Source organism: Amblyomma americanum, chromosome 8 (genome assembly GCF_052857255.1).
Source record: "Amblyomma americanum isolate KBUSLIRL-KWMA chromosome 8, ASM5285725v1, whole genome shotgun sequence".
Taxonomy (NCBI): domain Eukaryota; kingdom Metazoa; phylum Arthropoda; class Arachnida; order Ixodida; family Ixodidae; genus Amblyomma; species Amblyomma americanum.
In genome coordinates this window covers 151,046,943-151,073,472 of record NC_135504.1, presented here as the reverse complement: position 1 = coordinate 151,073,472, position 26,530 = coordinate 151,046,943, and the positions used below count along the sequence as shown (strand labels likewise).

Genomic DNA, 26,530 nt, shown 5'->3' with positions numbered 1-26,530 from the left:
CGCAGGTTGGCTGTCTTTACAATCTCTGCAGTGATCAGGAAGGCTCCCACTTCCATTGTTTTTTCTTGTCCGTTTGTGCTCGTTCGCTCTCTCGTCGAAACAACGGCCAGTCTGGCCAATGTAGACACGCCCAAACTTCAGCGATGCCTCGTATACGACTTCAGACCCGCATTCAGTATACTGCAGCTTATGCTTGATAGCGCACCTTGGAGGCCGTTTGTTGAAAATCTTTGCAAGCTTACATGGTGCCCAAAACATCACATTCACCCCGTAACGACCGCCTGTCTTCTTGATGCGCGCTATTTTATACAATTAGGGAATCACCGCCGCAGGCCTCTTATCTCTCTGCTTGCTTAGTAGATCACCGCTCGAAGCGAGTTTGATTTTCTGTATAGCAAAGCACGGACCGGCCGTCGTTTCAATGAGAGAGCGATTGAGCACAAACGCACAATGAAAAGCGATGAAAGTGAGAGCCTCCCTGATCACTGCACAAATTGTGAAGAATGTGAACCAGTATCGGAAGGGGCAAAGTTTATTGGCAAAGGCAGAGCGCTAGTGGAAATTGAAATAATCGAGGCATTTCGCATAAAGAAAGGTCGGTCCACGTGCATAAGCACTTCTCCGGTTAAACTGAGTGGCCGGGAACTGGATTTTTTATATGGTCATGTGGAGATCATGCTATTCGGTCATGTTAGCGTGCTTCCTATTTTTTATACCTTAGTAACGCACTGGCGTTTATAATATGATCTTGATTCTGTACATTTTTATTTGTTACTTGTTGGCGTGTTCTGGCTGTGACAATGCACTGATAATGATAGTGTACTGGCATATAAAAGGTGGTGTTTTCCCACTAAACTCATTTGTTAGTAGTAGGCGCTCTTTCTATCTTTCTGTGTTCGTGCGTTCGCTTCCTTGCGCCATTTAAATTTGTTATGAGCCAACCAGCCCAAAAGCAAGCAGTACTTCTTCTCACCGCATTTGCCGGGGTCACCGTTGTAGACAGCTTCTTCAAGCACGCAGACAGTCTTTGCAGAGATTTGCAAACTTGTCCTCGTGACACACGCGCTGACAAGATGTGCCCGCCTACTGGAGAGCAAACATTGCGGAGGTTGCTATAGCAGACAGAGCAGGGCAGGTACGTGTCTATGTCGTCAAAATCGCGGTGCGAGAAGCACTACTTTCTTCCTTTTTTGGCAGTCTTTTCTTTGCCATGATCGTCGAGAGCCTGTCGCGTTGGTCATATTTTAGGTTAATCTGTCGAAAGTAATAAATAAACTGACGGCTTGATCGCCGCTTTTAAATAAAAAAGACACACGCAATCTCTCCCCCTCTAACCAGCTATGTGTGGCACGGCGGAGGAAAACCAGAAGATAGGCACAGCTTGTCCGTACTGGCCTCCTTGTTTGTCCGGGGTGAGCGTCGTGTTTTGGCTTTGTTTCTCACGTTCTGTAACAAAAGTAAAAACAGCGCTAATTTTGACACAAACCACACAGAAAGACCAGACTGGACAGCGCCCGCCCTGTCTGGTCCTGTCTGGTCTTTCTGTGTGGTCTGTGTCATAATTAGCCCTGCTTTTACTTTTGTTACACAATGTTACACCAACTAGCCCAGCAAGAGGTACTGTTAAACAAACTTTCTCACGTTCTCTTACACACAGTGGATAACACACTACATAACTGTGTTCTTCCTCTTCCGCTTCAGCACGAGAAATGAGATGCTTAATACTCCCAAGATAAAGTCACTGCTGCATGTTTATTGAACTGGGGCTCAAAGCACGTTATTACTGACAGCACACGTACATTCGTGAAACTACCATTGACTATTGAGCATAAAGTTAGTTGGTCGCAGCAGCAGCAGCAGCAGCGGTGACACTTTTGAACACGAATTCTATCAGACCGCACCTTTATGAGGAACACGAGCTAAGCACAGCTTCTGTAGCCGTCATACATTTCTTGCAGGAAAGCGTTGCGGGTTCAAAGCGCCAATGCCAAGTCAATTAAAGCTGGCCAGTCGGTAGCGATTCGTGGTGAAACAGCGCAAGCAGACACAACACACGAAGAAAAGGCACGTGCTGACTCGCAATTCATTTTTTTATTCAGAGAAACACTCCTCATAAGTTTTCCTTTCGAGGAAAAAAATGCAACAAAGACCAACCTTAAAGACGAAGAAAAAGCCAATATTCATTCAAGCTTTTCATTCCACTTGAATGCACACGCTGTGAAGTTTACTCGGTGCTGAATAGACCGCGTCAACGCTGTGTCTCCCAGCCATATTCTTTAAACTGTGCACAATACCGTGTGTTTTTGGCGCTATCACAAACTTCTTTTTTCCTGGTCTTGGCTTATCACCTCTCTTCAAGCATGCAAGTTTATCGCACGCCCGAGAAATCAAATGCGAGAGGTCGCCACTCGATTCAATCCAGCAGCCTACACATCACACTTCCATTGACTCCCTTTTCACATGAATTGCTAATGGCTGATTTTATGCATGAGAAAATAATGCCATTTCTTACCAGTTTTATGTGGCCCAACTTAGAGTTCAGGACAGACTTGGAGGAACGAGGAAAATATAACCAGCACACATGGTGCGCTTCTAGGTGTAGCTGAAGTCTAGAAATTGGAGTATACCTCGTCTTTCGGCAGTTCCGTCGTCAAAGTCCTAGCGCGCTTGCTTTAAAAACGTTCGATACGTCTACTAGCCTTCGCGTGATGTCCCCCTTAAGAGAAAACAAGATAGCGAAAACATCTTAAAAATAACCCTCCACAAATACTATAAATTATTCTGTCTACCCGGGTGAGGAAGGTGTTGGAAGGCACCGGTGCTACTTTAAACGGATACATACACCATCATTTTGCAAAAACGACCTTTCACATGCCATTCAATTACTGTCGACTGGAGGTAAAAAGACACGATCTCTAAGAAGCCCTCAAGGAAACATTACATCTTGCGATGAATTCTGTTTCATCATTGTAATCAAAGATGCCCATCGTTACACTTTTCAATATTTACCATGCGGTATAAGATGAGTAGCATCAGTTTTTCTTCTTTTTAAGTTTGTTGTTTCTTGTGCTTGTTCTGGAAACAGAAACATATAAGGAGCCTTCGCATAAAAAAAAAAAACAGATGCTAGTCAGCGCTTCTGTTACGTGTCTCTTCTTCGTGTGTTCCTCTTCCCGCGCTGATTCACTATGAATGCCAAGTGAAATCGCCAGACTGAGATTGCCAGAGTGAGATCGCCCTTGGAACTACGTTTAGCGAAAACTTAACAAGGACAATAAAGGCAAACACTGGACAGGGAGAGCGTTGAGTACCAACGCTGCCATCATCATCATCAGCCTGACAACGCCCACTGCAGGGCAAAAGTCTCCCCATGTCTCTCCAATTAGCCCTGTCCGTTACACATAACAGGTATACAAGATGCCATCATTGCCACTCAGTCATCTTACAAATTGTCCAAAAAGCAACCATAAAGAGTAGGTAGCCAGCGCCTGGCCTGCATTGCGTATGCGTGTCTTTTTTGTCCTTGTCAAGTTCCGCTGCCTTTGTTTAACTTACGCAATTACCCACTCGCTCTAGATGAAATACTGATCCTCAATTCAAAGGCGGCCTGCCAGCGTCAGCAGTTAAGCGCTCTATTTTCGCCGTGCGCGAAAGGCATCAGGGATGTCGAGCGAGCATTTGCCGTGCGCAGGAAACCAGGGCGAGTACCAGCACATCCTGAAGAAAGTGGACGTGCCCGTGGTGAGCCACGGCGAGTGCGAGCAGCGGCTGAAGAGAACGCGCTTGGGGCCATACTACCAGCTCCACCCGGGCTTCGTGTGCGCCGGAGGAGAGCCCGGCAAGGACGCCTGCACGGTACGCGTGTCCCTTGTGGGCAGTAAGCCTTCTTCTGCCCCGTTTCTCTGATCTCCGCAGAGCTGTCCCGCTTCAGTGAGAGTGAGGCCAGGCCTCTGTTATGCGCCAAACTAAAACTGCGTGGAAACGGAGCCCGGAGCAAGCGCAGGCGGCGCATTACAGTTAGTGGACGGAAGGCTACAGTCAACGAAATCAAGGAGCACAGGGGATGTTTTTTTTGTTTAATATAATGGTGTGGAGATCACCATAATCAGCCTGACCACGCCCTCTCCAGACCAAAAGTCGCTCCCATATCTCCCCAGTTAACCTTGTCCTGTGCCAGCTGCGGCCACCCCATCCGCCCATCTAACTTTCTGCCGGCTCCTGCTGCGCTAGCCTTCTCTTGAAATCCATTCCGTTACACCTGAAGACCATCGGTTATCATGCCTTAGCATGACATGGCCTGCCCACGAACGACCATTTCTTTCTCTTGATTTGGACTAGGATATCATTAACCAGCGTATTTTCCCTCACCCACTCTGCCCTCTTCCTGTCTCTTAAAGTTACACCATCACATTTCTTTCGATTGCTCATTGCGTGGTCCTCAGTTTAAGTTGATCCATTTTCGTTATCCTCCACATTTCTGCTCCATATGCGAGCACCGCTAAGATACGGCTGTTATATACTTTTGAGAGATATTGATATTGGTAAACCGCCATTCATAATCTGAGAGAAACTGCCCGATGTGCTACACCCCATTTTTCTTCTAGTTATTTCCCTCTCGTGATTCGGATCAGCGGCCACTACCTGTCCTAAGTAGACGAATTCCCTTACCACTACCAGCACCTCGCCACCGATTGTTAAATGGTGTTCCCTTCCCACAATGTTCAAAATTACTTTGGTTTTCTACATATATTAATTTCAAGACCCACAGAACTGTGCTTGTCTAACTCGTTGATCATGTTTTGGAATTCATCCCCTCATTGACTTAGCAAGACAATGTCATCAGCAAACCGCAAATTATTAAGGTATTTCCATTAACTCTCATCCCCAAGTATTCCGAATTTAAAGGTCTGAATACCTCCTCTAAACAAGCGTTGAATAACATTGGCTAGATCATGTCTCCCTGTCTGACACCTTTCCTTATTGGAATTTTACTGCTGTCTTTATGGAGGATTGGGAGGAAATCGGAGACTTATAGGATAATTAATTATAGCTTATTTCTAAAACAAAAAACAACCACATGCTGCCGGTGGAATTCGGAGGTCGTGGGTTCGGATCCCACCGGAAGAATTAGCTATAAATAATTACCCTATTAATCCCGTTTTTCAACACCCCCTATTTAAAAAAAATCCCTTCGCTCCTTGGTTTCCAAGACTTGGCTTCCGTCATGAATGTCAGAACGAGCCCCTCTTTTCTCTTCCCTCGTCTGCTCAGTGCAGTCAGTTGAAAGAGTTGGTAACGATTTACAGTGGCGAACAGCGCAGACTGCGGGGGAATTAAAAGACAAAGGAAGGGCGCTGACTAAAGTACTATTCGCAAAAGCTTGCGTTTAAAAAGTAAATAACGTAAAAGATTCGCAGCATCGTAGACAATAACAATTAAAACCGTACCTTTCACAGGTCTGCTAGATTACAGGTCACTTTTCTCTGGCTTTTTTATCTTTGGTTTTTGTTATTTTGTGTGGCAACATGAAATGCCTTATATCATGTGGTTCTTCGGAGTTAAACGTAAGGTTCTGCGAATAATGTCATAGTTGAGAGTGAACACCGATTTTTTTTTTCGCCTTTCGTCCTCTGCACTGTTTGTCACAATGAGCCTCATTTTCGTCCAGGCTAGTCCTCGCGAAGTTCCGTGCAGCAGTCAGGAAACTGGCCCAAGATGTCTTGCTGCGAATGATGAACTTTTGCTAATTTCAACCAGTGATGGTGCGTGGTGGGCACTGAGGAAATGCGGATACGGCTAATTGTACGAAGGAAGCAGATAACAAGGAGTAAATGGCACCGTTTATCTTGTTGCGTAAGACGCTAAATTCACCGAAAGCTTCGCTTTCTTTGGAGACTCGTTAGTTAATGATTAAGACGGATTAATTCACAGCGCTAGAAAGAGCACTTAAGGCAGACGGGACAAGCGCCAACTCAGGCCGTTTTATTCGGAAAGAACGCGCGTACGTGTATATATTCCTGAAATCATTCATCAAAAAAATAAACATCTACATGATACCAAGAAAAAAGGTTCTTTTTGTTTCAGGCACACTGACGTGCCGGTGATGCGCTCGTAAGCTTTTTTTTGGGGACAAAAAACGCTTCAAGAAGCTCGTGTTCCACCGCATGACGACGTCTGTTTCTGAATTTCACATGGAACAATTTTTTCTCGCAGTCTTTACAATTGTGATGAAAGTTCGCACTATTATTTATTGATAGCTCATACTCAATGTAATGTTCTATCAGTTGGATTGGATTGCTAAACATTTATTTCGTCTGAAGATATAATGCCGAAAATCTGCGCTAGGTGTCTATCAGTAACAAAAGAACTGTAGCGCGACCAAGACGAACACAAGACAGAGGCACACAGGACTAGCGCTAAACTTCATCTAACTTTATTCACCGGTAGCGCAGCAAATATAAGGAACAAAAAAACCCCGATCACGTGCAGACACCAGGTCACATACACCACTATCAACAGAACCGTTCAAGATATGCCATCTCCGATTTGTATAAATTCACAGACGTATCGCTAAAACAATATACGCCTCTCTTCCTTATATGAAATGCCTCCAGTAGTTCCCTTGCCCTAGTATCTTTGCTTTTGCCCAAAATCTTTATCTCATGACACCGTGGTTGGCAGTCAGAACACTCAGTGCAGTGCTGAGGAAGATACGCACCACTTAGGTCTTTCAGTGAGCGCGCGTGCTCACCTGCCCTTTCTATCAGCCCACGGCTGACAGCGACCTGAGTAGTCCAATCAATGGCCCAGGTTAGAACGCCGAGGTCTGAGCTGACCAACGCTGCCTCCCATTGCTCAAGCGTAAGAACTTGCATTAGAGATTCTGGTGGCGGCTCCACTTTAAGGTTCCACAATATGTGAGCGTAAGTGGCTATTTGTCCGCATAGTGTAAATTCCTGTTCGTAATCACCAAGGTGGAATTTTAGAGTAAGTAACGAGCCATTAAAGATCGCGTCTAGTCGCCTCCAGGTTGTCTCCTGCTACTTATTTAAGGTTTTGTCTCGATGGGGGGAAGATCCTCCTTCGAGAAACTCTCAGTAACTACCGTCCCCTACTCGGCTGACAAATACTGGAGCTTTGATGTGTGCCACTTCGTTACCGGGGCTCCCCGAGTGAGCCGGGACCCATATCAACTCAATATTTCTGGCGAAGTTTTTTGTTTGACCTGTAGGCTTAACGCCTCAGGAGCGAAAGAAACGAGACCACTGCTACGAGCCGACACCAGAAAAGAACTGCCCCCGTGGCTGCACGAGCCACGACCAGGTGCCGTCTTTATTCTCCTCGCAGGGTGGCGCGCGCTAGCCGGGTTGTCGGCGCCGCACAAGAGAGGGTGCTACAGGGCCCCCCCGCCTAGACTGGAAGTCGAAACGGACGGAGGGCCGGCGATGGCACTCGAGCACTAGGTCAGGCGGCGCTGAGAGTCGTTCCAGGGCGGTCTCCATGTAAGCCGGTTTAAGGCGGTCTAGACTGACGGTCTCTTCGCGGCCGTTTTGGAGGATGGTGGCGGTTTTCGGGGTGCGGCGGAGAACGCGGAAAGGTCCGTCGTAAGCCGATGTGAGTGGGGCTCGGACAGCGTCGCGACGCACAAAAACGTGGGTCAAGGTGGCCAGGTCGGGGTGTACGAAAATGGTATGGTGGCGGGACGGCCGTGGGGGAGTAGGCCGGAGGTCTTTAACGCAGTCCCGCAGGCGTTGGAGGAATTCTTGGGGCTGGGCTGGAAGCTACTGGGATGTAAAGAAGTCGCCTGGAAGACGCAAAGCACTTCCATACACGAGCTCTGCAGCTGAGCACTGTAAGTCTTCTCGGATGACGGCCCTAGACCAAGCAGCACAAGGGGCAAGGAGTCGACCCAGGAGGCGCAATTGAGGCGGGCAGAGAGGGCTGCCTTCAACTGGCGGTGAAGGCGTTCCACCATGCCGTTAGCACACGGTTGATATGCAGTGGTACGGCAATGCCGGGCGCCGAGGATATTATTAAGGGAAGCAAACAGGGAGGACTCAAACTGGCGTCCACGGTCGGTTGTCACAGTGCCAGGACAACCAAATCGAGATACCCACGCAGAAGTGAAAGCGCGCGAAACAGTCTCTGCGGTGATGTCAGGAATGGGGACTGCCTCCGGCCAGCGAGTGAAGCGGTCGACTATGGTCAGCATATAGCGGTAGGCACCGGCGCGTCCAAGCACGCACATCAGCTTTGATTCCGGGCCAAACATAGCGCTGGGTGAGAAGGCGCTGAGTAGCCCGAATGCCTGGATGGCATATGTCATGGAAAGAATGGAAGATAGGGCGACGTAGTGAAGCCGGAAAAAAAGGGCGAGAAAAGTCCGTTGAAACATCGCACCACAAGGGCTCAGGCGAGCAACGATGGGGCACAAGCCGTAATCGGAGAGAACGAGGGTTCGCTCGAAAAGCAGCGAGCTCATCGTCATTCTGCTGGGAAGAAGAGAATGCGGCCCAGTCGACGATGGAAGATGGAGCGTCTACCGCGACTATACGAGAGAGGGCTTCAGCGGCGGTGTTGGCTGCACCTTTCACATGCCGGATGTCGGTAGTAAACTCCGAGATATAAGCGAGCTGACGGAGTTCCCGTGACACGTACTTCGATGAGTTGGTCCGGAACACATATGCCAGCGGTTTATGATCGGTTAGCACGTGAAACTTGCATCCTTCTACAAAATGCCGAAAGTGCTGGATAGCGGAGTAGATGGCTAGGAGCTCTCGACCGAAGACGCTGTAGCGGGTCTCAGCAGGAAGTAGCTTCCGAGAGTAAAAAGACAATGGTCTCCACTCGGAATTAATGTACTGCTGTAAGACGGCTCCGATGGCCACGCTGGAGGCATCCACCATTAATCTTGTAGGGGCGTCGTTGCGCGGATGGACTAGAAGCACGGCGTTAGCGACTGCTTGCTTCGCGGCAGTAAAGGCGGCCTGGGCTTCTGATGACCAAGAGATTGCGGAGGACGGGCCTGCGGTTGACCGGAGGAGGTCGGTGAACGGGCGAAGTAGCTCTGCACAGTGCGGGATAAAGCGGCGGGAGAAATTCACCAGCCCCAGGAATTGTCGCAGGAGGCGCAGGGTTGTGGGCAGGGGAAAATTCTCGATGGTCTGGACGTGGGACGCGAGAGGGCGGATACCCACTGAGGATATGTGATGGCCCAAAAACTCGAGCTCTGATGCACCGAAAACACACTTGGAGGCATTCACAACCAGGCCGTAGTGCTATAGACGCTTGAACAAAGCACGTAGGTCTTGCTCATGATCATGAGGTGTAGGGCTGGCGATGAGGACATCGTCAAGGTACGCGAATACACTCGGTAGACCCCGCGTGACCTCAGCCATGAACCGCTGGAAGGTTTGAGCCGAATTGCGTAGTCCAAAAGGCATCCGGACGTACTCAAACAAACCAAAGGGCGTCGTGATGGCGGTCTTAGGTATGTCGGCGGGTTCAATGGGAATTTGGTGATACTCCTTAACCAGGTCAACTTTGCTAAAAATGGCGCAGCCGGCGAGGCACGCTGTAAAGTCTTGGATGTGGGGCAGCGGATAGCTGTCGTGGACAGTGTTGGCATTCAACGCCCGATAGTCGCCGCAGGGACGCCAGTCACCGGGATCACGCTTGGGCACCAGATGCAGCGGAGACGCCCACGCGCTGGACGACGGGCGTATAATGCCGAGCTAAAGCATGTGGTCAAAGTCATCACGTTTGGCGGTAGCTAGACGGTCTCCAAACAAGCGGCGCGGTCGAGTAACTGCGGGTGGACCCCGGGTGACGATGTGGTGTGTCACAGTATGTTTAGGCACCTGAGTGAGGTTGCATGGCTTAGTGAGCTCCGGGAAATCTGCCAACACTTTTTAGAACTGAGAGGAAGGTATTAGCGTACGAATGCCCATGGGAGCAAGGTTGGACGAGACTCCCGAGATGGAGAGATGAGTCAGACCGTTGGTAGGGCGACGATGCCGCATGCTGACGTCTAAGTAGAAGTAGGAGAGGAAGTCTGAGCCGATGATCGGGCGAACCACATCTGCGATGACGAAGACCCATCGAAAAGTGCGGCGTAGGCCGAAGTCGAGGGTGAGAGATCGTAGCCCATACGTGGGCATAGACGAGGCGTTGGCAGCACAGAGCGACAGTCCTGATGGCTTGGAACGATCTGCCTTAGTCGGTGGAACCACGCTGATTTCCGCGCCCGTGTCGATAAGAAACCGGGTGCCGGAGAACTTGTCAGTGACCATGAACAGGCGGCTCGAATGACTGGGGGAACCACACGCCGCCGTTAGTGATCCCGGCGGGCGTTTCCCGGCCACGAACAGGGCGGTGTACACTTCGTGGCGCGGTGGCGAAAACGCCTGTGGTACCAGCAGAGAGATGTAGGGCTGGGACTACGAGCTTGACGTGAGCGCGAAAGAGCACGATGATCAAGACGAGATGGACGGGTCTCCAGAGGTCGGCTCCGGAGTGCGGCGACTGAGGCGGCAAGTTCCTCGAGACGGGCCTCAAGGCGCGAAATCGCTGGGTCTCTTGGCGGCAAAACAGCAGTGACGGACGGGGAGGTGGCCTCATGAACGTTACCTGCGAGCTCAGCCAGGCGGTCGAGGCTGACGTCACCGGCCGCCCCAAGGTCGAGGCGGATGGGCTGGGGAAGGCGTTGGAGGAAAAGCTCTCGAAGCAACGCTGAGTGGTTGGGGATGTCGCGCTCCCCGAGAAGCTGTTGCATGCGGCGCAGAAGCTGGGAGGGGCGCCGCTCGCCAAGGTCTTCCCCGGTTAGGAGCTGCTGGAGGCGGGTGCGGTCCGACGGCATAAATCTCTCCAGCACCTTGGTTTTAAGGTGCTGATATGGTGTAGCACCCATGGGGGCGGAGAGAACGTCGGAGAGCTCACCGGCAACGTCAGGAGGCAGGCTTGAGGCAACATGGTAGTAGCGCGTCGTTTCCGACGGGATGCGGGCTAGGCAAAATTGCGCCTCAACCTGGTGGAACCAAACTTGCGGGTTCTGGGGCCAGAAAGGTGGAAGGCGACCTGCAGCGACGTCCTGCTGCGTGGATGTTGCGTGATCGGTAATTGCGCGTCCTAGGTCACCAATGTAGGCTTAACGCCTCAGGAGCGAAAGAAACGAGACCACTGCTACGAGCCGACACCAGAACAGATGTTGTTGTTGTTGTTGTTGACCTCACACAATGGCACATAACCACAAGGGGGATTGGCCATAACCAGGCGGTGACTATTTAAATGACCAGTTGCATGTGGCAAGCATGGGATGACCTACCAAAATTTGGATCGCACAGTTTCCGTAGCCGAGGTGGTTGCAGGAGGTTAGGGGGGTTATACAAACTAAAATTTAGGCAAAGAAGGGGTAGGGATTACTATAAGTGGTTGTAAAAACCGAAATACAGAAGCTGATAATGGGATGGGCAGGACGAAAGCTCATGATGGTAGACGTTTTGATTCTAGGAGATAATTTTGAACGGCAGAGCAAACATTCCCATTGGTATGGCCAAGCATAGAAGCGCCAAGAGACAGAACAACCGCAGAAGACAGGCGCAAACTGATATTATGTATTGGAACTTATAAAGTCGCCTCCTTATCGATGAGTAGCGACGGCAAAAAAGAAGAAAGTGCTCTATTGTTTCCGGCTCCGCACAATACGGACACAATGGGGAGATCGCCAGACCAGGCCTGTAGAGGTAAAAATTTAGTTGCGGCACCCGGCAACGAAGCCTCGTGAAGGAAACTTCAAGATTGCGCGATCGCCAGACTGAGCTTCTCCAAGGGAACAGTAGGTGCTGGAAGTCGTCCAAGGAAGTAAGCGCTGATGCGCCCAATTCGTTCATTACAGTGTACCGTCGAAAGCGTGCCGCCGTGATGTAAGCAGTTGTTGGAAGCGGGTCAACAATCGGTCCACTCAGGGCTGCCTTCGCTAAAGCATCAGCTGATTCATTTAATAGAAGACCCCTGTGCCCAGGAACCCAAAGAAATCGAATTGCTGTGATGTGTGGAGGGATCAGGAATTTTAGTATCCGAAAGAGCTGCGATTCAGTGGACGCCGAGAGAGAAGTGCATAAAGATAACGAGTCCGTAATTATTATTACTGCTGATAAAGAAATTGGTACCTTGCGCAGAGCGAGAACCACTGCTAGAAACTCAGCCAGATAGATAGGAGTGAAATCTTGGAGACGGAGAGAAAAAGACCAGTCAAGGGACTGGGAGTAAATACCTACACCTACCTTTTCTGCACGCACCGAGCCATCAGTCGCAATTGCAACATGTGAGCTGAAGGTCGACAAATAACCCTGCAACATACCATTTAACCATGAGAAAGGCAGTAATTTTACATTACATGGATAAATGTCATCGTAGATGATAGACACAGTTGCGGGGATGGACCGCACCGGAACAATTTCAGGTATTCGCACGTTGAGGGGGCCAAGCAAAGATTCAACGAAACAGATTTGGGGAGTTTGAAGGCGAGACCATCCGACACCCAAGAACTCCGCTCGCTGCCCTAGGAAGATCAACTCGGATGCATGCTGCTCCGAGTCGCAAAACTTTAAAAACGTTTGTACTGTCAAAGGGCGAAACCTTGCAGTAAGAGACAGCACCCGCGCTTCCAGATACAAAACATTGTTTGCCACGTATTTAGGAAGACCCAAACACAGGCGCAGAGCTTCTCGCTCTAAGAGCAGAAGTGGGCGCAGTTTGTATGCAGCTGCTCCAGAAAACTCCAAGATTGGCCGGATATACATTTTGTAAATCAGGAGAAGAGCATGTCTGCGCATACCGCAGCGAGGGCTACTCATCCTTCGCAGAAGGCCTACCGCCCGAATCCCTTTCGCAGCAACCTGATCTATATGTGACCGCCAAGAGAGAGAGGAGTCATAAGTTACCCCGAGATACTTTAGGGAACATACCTGAGGAATGACATGATGACGATAAGACAATGAAATGTGTACCTGTTGAGTAACCGGAAAAGGTAACAAAGGGCACTTGTTTACATTAAGACTTAAGTGTAATTCAGGTAACCATCGGTCAAGGGAATTTAAATATGACTGTAAAACCATATACACAGAATTTAAATCACTCGCAGCAGCAAAGAAAGCTATATTGTCTGCATACACGTACGTAGTCACGTCAGGGGAAGTCGGAATCGAACTGAGTAAGAGGTTGAATAGAACAGGGGAGAGAACTGCACCTTGAGGCACACCTCTAGATTGATGAAATTTCCTTGTAGAAACTCCGCGTCGACAACAATAAAATTCTCTGTCAGCCAGGAAAGCTGACACCCATTCCACAAAATAACTTGGCAAGCCCAGAGCCCGTAGTCTGTACATCAGAGGCCCATGTTCGACACTGTCATATGCTTTCGAGATGTCTAGAGTTACCAGCGCAGCATACTATCGACGCCGGCGCGCTAGTCGGACACGGCTTTCGAGGTCAGTATGCGCACACCATATAGAGCACCCAGGCTTGAAACCAATCTGACAGGGGTTAAGTAGTCCCTTTTCAGTAATAATGGGCATGATTCGTCCATACAGCACGCGTTCAACCAATTTCACCAGATTCGATGTCAATGAAATTGGTCGAAAGTTGTCTAAGACCAACCCTTCGCCTGGCTTTTTAAGCACCGGGATAATTTTGGAAACACGCCATACATCCGGGATCCATGGGGTTCTAATAGAGTAATTTACCAGCTCCAATATAGCATTGGGGGATTCGTCGAACAGTATTTTAATCATCGCAGAGGTGACACGGTCAGGACCAGGAGCTGCAGAAGGTAACCGATTTATCACCTGGGAGAGCTCAGAAACCGAGACATTAAGGAAATCATCATAGTGATTCCCAAGCAGTTGTGGGCGAGAGAGCGCAGCCGAAAAACGGTGTTCCAAGCCTTTGCCAATTTCTTCTAATGACCTGGCAAACTCTACTGGAGTCAGCACATTAGAGGGAATGTTGTGAGACGGTGGCAGCCTGTTCTTTGACCTCAGAAAGCGAAACAAGGCTTGTCTGTTATTAGATTTTGATAGATGGTCATAATTCTCTTCATCATATTTTTCTTTTGCCCTAGCGACTGTGCGTTTGAAGGTAGCTGCAAGAAACTTATAATCAATCCAATTCCGGGGACATTGATTATGGGTAAGTTTCTTCCAGGCTGCCTTGCGCCGCCTATAATCCTTTGAACATTCTGCATTCCACCAAGGGCTCAGAGAAGTGCCTATGCTATCGCACACTGTAAACTCTGATTGCCTCCGTACCCGATCTAAAATAGAGCATAAGCCTAACACCCTGCTCTCCTGAGACAAATTCGGCAAAGAGTGTAGTTCTGAACTTAGTGAACTTTTGAACTTGTTGTAATCGACTAGGGTGCAACTGAATCCGCCGATAGAACTGCCCCCGTGGCTGCACGAGCCACGACCAGGTGCCGTCTTTATTCTCTTCGCAGGGTGGCGCGCGCTAGCCGGGTTGTCGGCGCCGCCCAAGAGAGGGTGCTACAGACCCAATTTGTTCATTGCTGTCTGAGAAATTCTGCCGCTCTCATAACTGCGTTTAGTGAATTTAGAGTCGCTTGTGAGCGTTGGTATTAATAGCGGCAAGGGCGATAGCCTGCCTCTTCTTCCGTTTCTGGGGATCTCGTTTTAGTAGTGCCGGATTCTATCAGACTGCCTTGTGTGTCCACTGCCGCTATTGCGGGCGTTGTTTCTGTGAGTAGTCTGCTGCATCTACATATACCGCTTGTTCATGTTAGCTGTGCGTTCTGTGCAGAGCCTTTGCCCTAGCTTTCCTTCTCACTTCTTGCAGGATGCATATTCTTAGGTAGTGGCGTGACTATAGAGTATTGCCTGAGCGATGCGCTTACGTATTTGTGTCTTGGTATCTAGTGGTGGAAGCTTCACGCCTAGTCCTAGGCTATCAAGTATGGCTATTCGTGCTTTGGTGCGGGAAAGCCGGCCTCGTTGTATTGTTAAGTGTGCTTCCTTACCCTCATCCAAGGTGTTGAGTTGCGCACTCACAAGACAGGACATGAAAGGGACACGCATGTCTTGTTTGTGCGCAGTCATTTCCAATAAAGCATGCAGTACCGACTCGGCCAAAATGCAGTTTCTTTAATTAGGTTGGACCATGACTTTTGTCTGGTCCCGTCCTGTCGTGTGTGTTCCCTCTTGTCCACGTTTTTCGCGCTGTGTTTTCTTTAAATACTGAAAAAAAAGGTCCACGTAGAAAGTGTGTTTATAAAAAAATGGATCGGTTGTTTCTTATGTCTCTACTATTACCACTTAACGAAACGAACTTGACATCAAAGTAAGTAATATAAAGTTTGCGTAACTCATTTTAGCTTATTTTTGATTTAGGCGGAATTTAAAAATACTTTGAGGAGTGCAACAAGGCGGGAAAGTATGTAGTTGTTTCCCCTACCTGCGTTGCAATGCTTCGTTTAAATCTTTGGTTCACATGATGTGAAACACCGTGTATATACAGTAACTTCAGTGGAAGGCACTCCATTTCCCACCAGACTCTACAGTAATATCATGGATAAAACAAGCACGTGAGAAGATACTACGAAATTCTTTGATTGCAAGGTTAAAACATTATTAATACAAGGCTCTGAGAGCGCAGCGGTGGCCTAGTGGCTTGAGTATCCACATCACATGCGGGAGGTGCAGGGTTCGATCCCCAGTGCCACCGGGTGCCCACAAGGGATATAATGGGCACAACCCTCTCCTTACCTGGTGCCTCGGCTTATTCAGGGCGAAATTCTCTAAAAATGGGTCTTTGAACCTACCTCCAGTAAACGATAATACCTTGTGCTGCGGCGCCTTTTGGCCGCGGATACCCTTGAGCCATAAGAATTCACTATCATCCTTACAAGGCCCTATGGATGTTTCCGCAACGAAGCAGCGAACTCGCTGGCTCGTGCGAGTGCTGTCCGAGCACGAAGCATATCCAGCGAAAAGAATGCGACGTAACGTGACAAGATTATAGCAGCCCACTGAATGCAATGCAACATCATCTAAACTGCACGTTTTCCTTCCCACACGCATCATTCACCAGGGAACGAGGGTCACTACTCCGACAAACCACTGCCTTCCGCACGCCATTCTGGCACACGTATGCTTCCTCGCCCAGCCAACCCCTAACCTGTATATCATGCATCCAGCTACCTTGGGCACTCCATGGGGCCAGAATCGAGAACGTTATTTGGCGAAATCAGAAATGGAAACTGTATCCCTGGTTTCGGGGCCAGTGCGGCGGAATCTAGAGGCAACTTTTACTGTGAGTGTGGCTGACCTGGCTAGACAGTGAGTCACGGCAGCGAAAAGCAGAGAACAGCTCTAAACTCCAATTTAGTTTCTGTTGCGCCCTTAGGTCTTTGCGTTGGAGTTTCGAGCTGTTTTCAGTTTTACGGCGAAAGCTGCAAAATGGCTCATCATCAGAGAAACTCGGCCTCCAGAGAAAGTACTCCACAAAATCCCCACAGTCGTCATCAGCAATAAAAAATTCTTCCCAAGGTTAGGGAAGGACGTCCAGATTGCGAGGCGAGCACGCAACCCATAGGCGATAAAACAGCCTTGCTTCGTGGCGAATAAAGGCGACCCTACCGCATGCGTTGCCGTACGACTGTATGTTAATGAGCAGGTGTGTAATTAGCGAGGAAGGAAAGAACGTAATCTAAAAACGAATGTTTTCTCCTTCAAAGCACGTAAGTAGTCTTAAGTGGCGTCACAATTTTTTTAGCTTTAAACTTTTACTGACCAGCTGAGTTTGGTTAAACACACGATCTAAGCATTATAGCTACGCCAGGAACATAAACAACGAAGCGTAGGCGCCGGAAACGAACATTGAAAAGTAAAGTTTTGTTATAGTTCGCCTGCTTGTCGGTTAAAGATGCGATTCACTGAGTATTCTTGAAGCTGTGAAATTGTATATGGAATAAATTGTGCGGATAATGCGTCGCACGGCACCAGTAAGTTGCGAGCCAATTAGATTTATCCATATAACCTCTAGTTGGAGGCAGTGGAAATAATGGTTTCCTTGGACGTCAGTGCCACGGTCGATCTAGCCGATCGAACAGGCTAGGAACCTTCGAAGAAAGCCAACAGTGTAGCAAGCCGCGCTCCGTTTGGCATTCCTGAGCAACTCGTACAGAGTTCCGCAGATTTGTCTATAGCGCTCGACCGGGGCTGTGCGGTGGAAATGAGCTGAAATTCTACGGCAGGTGCGGACTTCCGCTGATCAGACTTGTACTCCATCGCGGCCGAATCGGCATGCGAACAACAGAGAAGCTTGCCCCGGAAAAACGGCTGCAATAAGCTCCACATCATTTTCTCCGCAGCACACCGCTCTAGACGAGCCTGCTCACCTCTGTACTTTCCGTATGATTCAACAGCGCACTGCACAGTGGTGGGCGCTTCTATGTCGCTTGAATCCCGAGCCAAAACCTCGTCAACGAAACACGCAGGAATATTACTGCAAACCTGGACTCCGACGCCAAAGGTCTTTTAACCGGTATGCCGACGACTGGTTCTCTAATGTGCGCAAAGAAGACGCGTCATGATTTCTACAAGAGCAAAACTCCGTTGAAGCAAGCTTGAAGTTTAGTCAAGAGCTTGACAGAATACTGTCTGGCGAGAAGTCAACATTGCAGAAATAAACATACACTCGCCAAAATTTATGATTAAAGGAAGCACGACGTTTCGGGGCCCATACGGGTCCCTTGATCACATAGAGCGCCGCATGGAACGACGGCGGCTAAAGTACGGTTAAATTTGCGTAGCGTACAATTGTAGTTTTATGAAAGATTTCCACGCGTCCTGTTTAGAGCATCCTTCGTGTTATGTATATGAACAGATTCTAAAAGAAGGCGCGATGGTAAGTTTTTCTCAGTGGCAATGATTCATGCTTCTTCCCATCGATGGTGTATCGCATTGATACGCTGTGTTCCGCCCAACCATTAAATGTGGAGCGGCCGTTCGTGACGTCATTCTGACATCAGTCTGCGTCTGAAGTTTCCGGTTTCGCCAATGTAAGCAGTGTTACAGCCTTGACACGGTATCTTGTACACCACGCCCGGGTACCTCGAGATATCTAGACGGTTGAGATATCTAGACCCGGACGAGCTGTTATTTCAACTTTCTGGAAGGCACATATTACAGCACTATTGTCAGGTAGCACAGAAGCCTGATTATTTTCGCGAGCCAATAAGTTCCTAAATACCTTCACGAGTTGTGAAGAAATAACAGTCTGAAAGTGAATTCTGATAATAAGAAGGCCGTTTTATTCCGAACAAGAAGCAAAACTGCTCACGCGAACTTCACCCTCTCACTTGGAGGCAAAACGATTGCAATCATGCCAAACATAAAATGTTTAGGAGTAATCTTCTCAGAGTGTCTCACCTGGGCCGAGCAGGTCAATCATGTCCGGAAACAACTAAATCGCTTCAGCGGTATTATTTGCCAACATAGGGACACACTTCCGTCTCAAGTAAAGAAAGGTCCTTATTTATCAAGCATTATTTCTCCCATCACTAACATACTGTCTCACAGTTTGGGGAACGACGACCCACCGCAACATATCGAAACTAATAACAGCACAAAAGCGGGCTATTATACTAATAGCAAACGTATCGTGCCATACCGACACACATCTATACTTCATTAAATTTGGCATTCTAAAGATCACTTCTTTGTTTCCTTTCAGATTGCGCTCAATGTACAAAACTGCGGTTATTACTAACAATGAAACCGCTCTCTCGCTTCTAAAAATATCTCGCTATTCAACAGTGAATGATACGCGCTCTCATTTTCTTTGGTCATTGCCTCTTTGTCGCACCAAACACGGTATGCAATCATTGTCTTCTATTCTTTCAAAATACCTGAACATTATAGAAAATAACAACATATCGCTAAGAGATATCACAGTGAAGAGCCTAAAAACCACTTTGTACCTTTTTGAAGACGTTTAGCTTGAACTTTCTCTGAACTGTAAATAAGATTATAACGCAGATAAATTCTGCTTATGTTGTACACTTGGATGATGTGATGCTTTTGTTTTGAGTATTTATATTGCTTTTTGTTTTGATTGTGATGCTAAATGTTGAAATTTTGCATTTAATTCGTGTTCATACTTTAGTTTTTGTTTCGACTGCCTAACCTGTAGCTGTCTTGTGAAAAACAGGCAATACGCTGGCTCGGAAATGTGGGCGTAGGGTGCCTCTCAAGCTGCATTCAAGGAGCTGTTTTCCCTGCGTCCTCTCTCTTCCAGTGATACCTGTACCACTGAGAGCGAGGAATAAACTTCAACTTCACAAGTCATAGTCTTTGAAAATGCGTGAAAGTGCTTCGCTTACCCCGGAAGCATACGGAATGCTCGCTTGCTTGGCTTCTGCGTTTTTCTGCTCTTGGCCACGACGGGAGGCGTGAGCGGAGCGCTCTTGGCTTTTCATTTTCAAAAATTAACGACTAGCATCCTTTCAGTACCACCTGCAGTTCAACCTGCGCTGCAAGTCCCAGGGCCTCATTCCGAAGTCTCTGAGGTTATCGCACCTCGTGGCTGCACCGTTTTGAAGGCGTCACCGCCAAAGCCGAAAAACTCCTGCTGCAAGCGCGGATCACCGAAAAGAAAGCCACGATCAAACAATTTGAAGGGGACGTATTCTTTGCGCAACGAATTCACTCCATCGTGACCTGACCGACACCTTCCCAGAAGTTATGCTGCACGCTAACAGCGTCGCCGCTAGGACGAGAGACAGGAGAATGCCTGCTCAAGAAGGCAAGTTGTCATTGCTCCTACAGAGGAGCGTCCGTACTCGTGGCTGTCCTGGCATCTGCGATTTTTCCTCGCGTGGACTAGATTCTGCTGGGCATTCCCTGCTGAGCCATGGACTGAACTTCAACGCTGCTGCCCCGAACCCTGCAAGAATGATCTGTGCGGTAGAACACGCTCTTCGACAGGTTGAGCCCAGACAACGAGAGCAGGCACGTTCCCGTGCCATTGGAGCCCTTGAAAAACTGTCGCAGGCGAAAACAGGCTCCCTATAGCTGTCAGAAAAGAAAGCCATCTAACAGTTGTAGACGAACAGTGAAATCGCAATCTTACCTGTAGACAAAGGCAACGCCACCGTCGTTTTGGACCGTTCCGATCACATCACGAAGATGTCCGCACTTGTCGAGGATGCAGACACTTGTATGAAACTCAACCGCGATCCAACGAAAAAAAATTGAATCAGAACTGCAGAAGCTGTTGACTGAAGTGTTCAAGTACGTACCTCCTGAGAAGAAATACTTGTACAAAAGCTTCTTTGCCACAACAGCTCGGCTCCCGCGATCTACGGAGTTCCAGAAGTGCATAAGCCAGGTGTGCCACTGAGACCAATCGTGGACTACAGGCGTTCACCGCTGTACCAACTGTCCCGTCATCTGCACGAAGTCTTTCGTCCGCTAGTGTGAAAAATGAGGACCTACGTTAAGGACTCTCGCCACTATGTGGAAAAACTAATGCAGACATCGATTGAAGACTACGGCGCCATGGTTTCATTTGACGTGAAATCTATGTTCACATGCTTCCCTGCGGACTTCGCAGTACAGTGCTGCAAGGAAACGCTTTCCGTAGACGGCTCATTGCCTTCAATGACTCCGTTTGACGTGGACGACCTATGCGGTCACTTGCGATTTTTTATCTCGTCTCGACAGCATGTATTTTGGAGTTGGCATAACTAGAGTTCAGCTCATGAGCAGCGATGGTACTGCGCGTGTCCTCACGTTCTGTGCAAGATTGTACTTTTTCAGGTTTGTTGCTTGGCTGTAGTGCCACAAGAGATAAACTGTCAGTTTTAGTGCGCCTTACGTGCGTGTTGGCGCCGGACGCTTGAACTAAGTCAAACCAAGTTGTCCATCAGCACATTCTATCGGATAAGTGAAACACTTTCCCGATTGTTTTTGGAGCTGTCGCTTTCGCATCACCCACGTACAAGCTTTGGACCCACCTAATGAATGTAAAATACCGACTGCCAAACGCAAACTTCCCAGGAACTGTCGAAAAGATCGCACGACTTGATTCTATATTATTTACGTCGGTGAGACTCAGAAATTGTCCACATGCATAAAAGGGCATCATCATCATTTACCTGAATACGCCCACTAAAGGACGTATTAAGGGCCCTGTCCTGTGCCAGCTGCGGCCACCTTATCTCTGCAAATTTCCTAATCTCATCCGCCACCTAACTTTCTGCCGCCCCTGCTACTCTTACCTTCAGTCGGAATCCATTCCGTGAATTTGAGGGGCCATCGGGCCTTCGCATGCATATATGCCCTGCCCATGCCCATCTTTTCTTATTTTCAACCAGGCTATCATTCAGACGCGCTTGTTCCCTGATGCACTCTGCTCTTTACCTTTCTATTAACGCTAGGCCCATGTTTACCTTTGCACATCAAGCTGCGCTCTTCTCAACTCAGTTACCACTCTTTTTCTTAGCCTCCACGTTTCCGCCTCATAGGCGAGCACTCGCAAGATGCAACTGTTGTATACTTTTTTCTCTGGAGGAATACTGCTAAGCTGCTTTTCGTGGCCCGCGCGAGTACCGGCGAATACACTCCAGCCCACTCTTCTTCTAGTTATTTCGCTCTCGCGGTCTCGGTTAGCAATAATTACCTTCCCTGAACCGATGTGCTCAATGACATCCAATGCTTCTCTGTCTATCGACAACTGTTGTGCCTTTCCAAGACTACTCAGCACTACTCGAGATTTCTTCATAATTTTAGACCCACCGTTCTACATGCCGTGATGTCAAAAGCAACAAACACGCTGCGAATGCGCTTGCGAGCCACGCACATGAAATTGACGACCAGATCGATTGGCAGGACGGTTCTTATCCCTACCAAGTAACCGGATAACGCTCCTTTTGCCATCCCTATTCATCCAAACCTTGTAAGCAAAACCTTGAGCAGGAAACGAATCACCCTGCCCTCACACCCAACCATTACGTCATATACTTCAAATGTGAAAACGCAACCGCTCCTGTCCCACTCATTGTAAACAAACACGTAACGGTCTGTCCCACTCATTGTAAACAAACACGTAACGGTTTTGGGGCGCCTTTGTTTATTCTCAGCTATAGTCAGCGACTGATTGTTCTATTTTCTGCGCCGGGTAAACGCACGGCATATTCCAATCGCTGATTCGACACACGTTCTCCCTGGCTCCACGAACCGAAAAGCGCGCTTCAGTGGGCGATTTGGATATAAAACCTAAGTACCGAGACTGATTTTGTGCTGTGTCGTGGATTGAGAGCTCGGCTTCGGATAGCCGATTGGTATAAGCCATTACAAAAGTATGAGCTCAAAAGGTAAAACGAGGATAGCATGAAGTGTGCGGTCATCAATAGCCTGACCACGCCCACTGCAGGACAAAGGCCTCTCCCAGGTCCCTCCAATTAACCCCATATCTTCCCCGCGGTTTGTTGGATATGCTGCGCTAAGAGGCCGCCCACGCGAGCACATGAATTCGGTCAATGGACAGCTGCACTGTGCAGTCTCGAAGGCAGGTCGTCACCCAAACGGTCGTTTTTATTTCATTGCGGTGCTCGGGTTGACTGTAGGTATGGCCAGTGCGTATAGCTCTCACTTCTGTAGCGGACCTTACATGAGGGTCAAAGAGTTCTTCAATGATGCACGCTGGCTTTGTGTGCATTCTTGGGTGCTTTTGGTTTTCTCGTCCGCAGAGCAGAGAGAATAAATGTGGCTCCTTCCTCTCGCAGGGCGACGGCGGCAGCCCCCTGGTGTGCGAGTACAACGGCTTGTGGAAGGCCGTGGGGCTCGTGTCGTGGGGCATCGGCTGCGGACAGCCCGGAGTTCCCGGCGTCTACGTTTCACTCGCCCAGTACCGGCAGTGGATCGACAGCGTCATCTCCGGCCTCGGCTGACGCCGCGCCCACACACGGAATCCTTCCAGCGCTGACCCGGCTCTGTAGGCCATCCCTTCAGCGCCACCTAGATTGTCGCGAACAATTACGTCTTTGCCGTCCGACTCGCAAGGCCATGGGCTCGGCTTCACCTGGTGCCAAGGCATATTTGTTGACCCTTACATCAAAGTGGGCGGTGCCCTTCATCTCACTGGGGTGAAAATCAGTTTTTTTCTTGTTAACTGTGGCGCACGAGGCGCCCCACGTCTGCATACTGTTCCTTTTCAAGGAGCGCGGAAATGGTATTGCGTGATACGAGTGGCAGTAGCGCTGATTTCTTTTGGGCTGCTTTGTTCGCATCTGTCTGCTCCCACTGCGCCGGATATTCGAAGCTGGTAAAACCGCATTGCAGAAGAAGTCTTCCAAGGTCAACAACACTGCACAATTGGGGCCTCGGACTAACGCCATCGCCATGGAAAACACTGAGATGGAAATGTGTTCCTGTAGTTTTCATGTTATTGCTTAGCGGAAGCGTATTCATTAACAAAGCCACATTCTGTTAACTCAGGCAGCAACAGTTAAGAAACTATATTCCACTGTCCACTGACGTGATGCTTGTACGTAAGCTAGCTTTTAGCACTCATACGTGCGTACGCGCTTAAACGAATAAAACCAGCGACGTGGACTTGCTCAAACATTGTTCTCCACTTTGATCAGCCAAAGCAGTCATATTAATTTTCGTTTCAAGGCGCGCCTCGAAGGCAGCCACGCCTTTTGCCTCTCGCTCAGCGCATGCAGACTTCCTGTGAGTCCTCTTTTTGTGTTTTTGTGATATTATGACACCACTGTCTGTAAATATGTAACGGGCATCCACGCTACTGTCAAGTGTTCTCCGCTTTGTGAAGGTGGCGGGGTAAATGTTAATTTTTGTCTTCATGTAAAAGTGGCACTTTTCTGCCTAAGTGTTTATGAAGTTTCGCCATTGTTTTAGCCATGAAATTAAACTAAATGAAGCAATTCTTGGATGCTCCAACATCGGAATACGAAAGTTCTTTGCCTCTCCTCCCCTTTAACAAAAAACTGCTTAGCGTCCTTGGTCATAATTATATCGCTCTTCTATATTGTTCTTTCAAATTTTTCGAGTATACTACGAATGCAGGCCGTTAAGCGCTCTTTAGAAGCAAGGTAAAGCCGTTTTTTTTCTTGCAAATCGCCGAAACAGGGTGAATATAAAACGAAAAATGAAGAGATTCTGCACCAAACCAGATAAGACAGCAATTTTTAACGATTTTCTAGCTTACAGTACCAGTCGCCTGCATGGATGGAAGCGGGGAATCTACTAACAAGTGGGAAGTAATTTGAACAAAAATGTGCTTCTAGTCGAACGTGCTCAGGAGAATTCCTTAGCACGGAGCATATTTCTTTGTAGGAGTTATCGCAGCAACTGTGATCAAGCAAGGATGCAGCGAAGCGGCAACAAAGGAATGATCCCAATGCTTTATCAGACAGAACTTTCTAAAGAAATTTCCCCGGCCCTAGAATTCGCACCCTTTGAACCGCTTTACAGCTCATGTCTAAACGCCATGCAAAACCATAGCAGTAGATTTACGTGTTTGATAGCGCTGCATTTGTTCCAGAAAAAAAAAAACGACGGAAAACCGTGGATTTTCAACCCTGTAGTGCCCAAGCGACGAAAATTCGCGTAGAATTTATGCCCTTCGACTATTTCTTCTTCAGCGTTGCTCTATATCTCCATTCTATAGATCAGAAAGTAAAAAAATTGTCCGGCCTGTCTCGAAAGTTATTACTGCAGAATCCAAATTAGCCAAGCCAATAAAACTGTGCACAAATCCTCAGTCGCAAGCAGCAATTCAAAACCGCTGCGTCGCCTGCCAAGGCAATGACATTCCAGAGAACAATTTAACGCGATTGGGTCAAGGGTCTCGTTCCGCGGAAAACCTTCGTCCTCATCGGCGGCGGTGTGAGCGAAAAATCCAACCCACCTACCACCTATAGGTCACGTGGCCTTTTGACGTCATCACAACCTGCCACTGGATTGTGAGCAAACTGCCCCACCGGAACAGGCGGCAGTTAAATTAATGATAGGTCACGAGAGCCTTCTCGGGAAGGGCACCCTGGTTGTCACAAGCCCCATTGGCGGCTGTGTTTGAAACAGCCAATCGCTGGGCAGGTGCAGTGGCACATCGCTTAACCTCTGCGCCACTGCGCCAAGAGGGGTATAAGGACTGCCAGCTATCTACGAATGCTGCGTCGAGAATGACCAATTCTACATATGTGGGCAGAGCAGGAGTACTTGCGCAGGAGGGATGACTAATGCCATCGCATTGTACTCTTAATGGTATATGTAAGAGAGAACAGTATCCGCGCCATACCTTTATGGCGGAGCTTAAGCGTTAGCTCAATTCTTTGGCCGTTGTGTTGTGAGAGCTGGCGCTTGTGCTCAGTGATCCTCCGCAAGACCACCTGTGTCCGCGGTGGCTGAAACTGTGACCTTGCATTCACGGCTACGTTTAAAACGGTTGTTTCTGTGCGGGCATAAATGAAAATCAATCGTCGTTTTACAGCCCTGCATCGTACGTGATATTGCAGGCATTACAGGGCTACTGTGAGCAACCGCAGCAGCTGATCGACTGCGTGCATATTTCCCTGCCCACGAAGTTTCATGTTAAATGACGCACCGATTTCTGGCGTCGCTCAATACGGAATGGTTCTTTATTCAGTGCGGTCACCTTTGGATAACGTAACGAAAGATGCTCTGAATGTGGAGATTGCTCGTGGCACAGCTCCTGTCATTACAAGTGTATCACTCTGCACGTCCCCATTATGACAACTGCCTGCCTGTTTTAATTCGTGTCCACGGAGTGAAATTTCAGCGCGAGTATATTTATTTTTTCACTTAATAAACGTTTCCAGTGCAATGCAAATTCTGTTCTTAAACTTAATTTAGTGTGCTCCAATGAGTAGCCATTAACGCTGCACGCCTCCGGGAAATATAGTTGGTGTACTACCATCACTCGACGCAGTGCCTTTCAGTGCCGCGAAAAGCTAGCAAAATAGGGTGAAAAAAACACACAATGTCGTCATGCTTACAACCTCATCTCAGGGAACAAACACCTGGCGAACGGACGGCTATCACTGGCCCGAAAGTATCCAGAGTCGTAATGAAAAACACGCTCCTCTCAGTGAAAGTGGAGCTTTTAAAAAGCACAAGCAATTGAATGCACCACCGTCGGCCAGGTATTTTTATGTTGCGCGGATCACTGATGTCATGCTACACCGCCATTTACTCTTCGGCTGTGCTCACGGAGCCCTTTTCGCTCTTCACGTAACGAGTATAAATATAGCGGCGGAAAAGTTTTCAAATGCATTTTTCTCAGCAAAAAAAAAAAAAAATACGTCTGTCGCCGCCAAAAAGAAAAAAACCTGAAAAAATCACCGAATATAATTAGCAAGGTGTGGCCTTGTATCTAACAAAACTCACATACCATCAAAAGCACAGCGGCGTTCCATCGAGCGATGCGCGCGTTGCAAGAGGGCGGCTGCTCCGATTTCACGGTTGACGTC

At 48.4% G+C, this 26,530-nt stretch overlaps 1 protein-coding gene across 1 annotated transcript in view; it reads left to right on the top strand.

Moving 5' to 3' along the window:
* LOC144102117 (uncharacterized) overlaps nt 1–25,980 on the top strand; it is a 140,603-nt gene extending 114,623 nt beyond the window's left edge. Inside the window, exons 8-9 of the mRNA XM_077635409.1 lie at nt 3,692–3,855; nt 22,802–25,980. Coding sequence (XP_077491535.1) covers nt 3,692–3,855; nt 22,802–22,966 — 329 coding nt within the window. The 3' untranslated portion in view covers nt 22,967–25,980. The remainder of the gene's footprint in view (nt 1–3,691; nt 3,856–22,801) is intronic.
* Nucleotides 25,981–26,530: the final 550 nt, after the last annotated feature.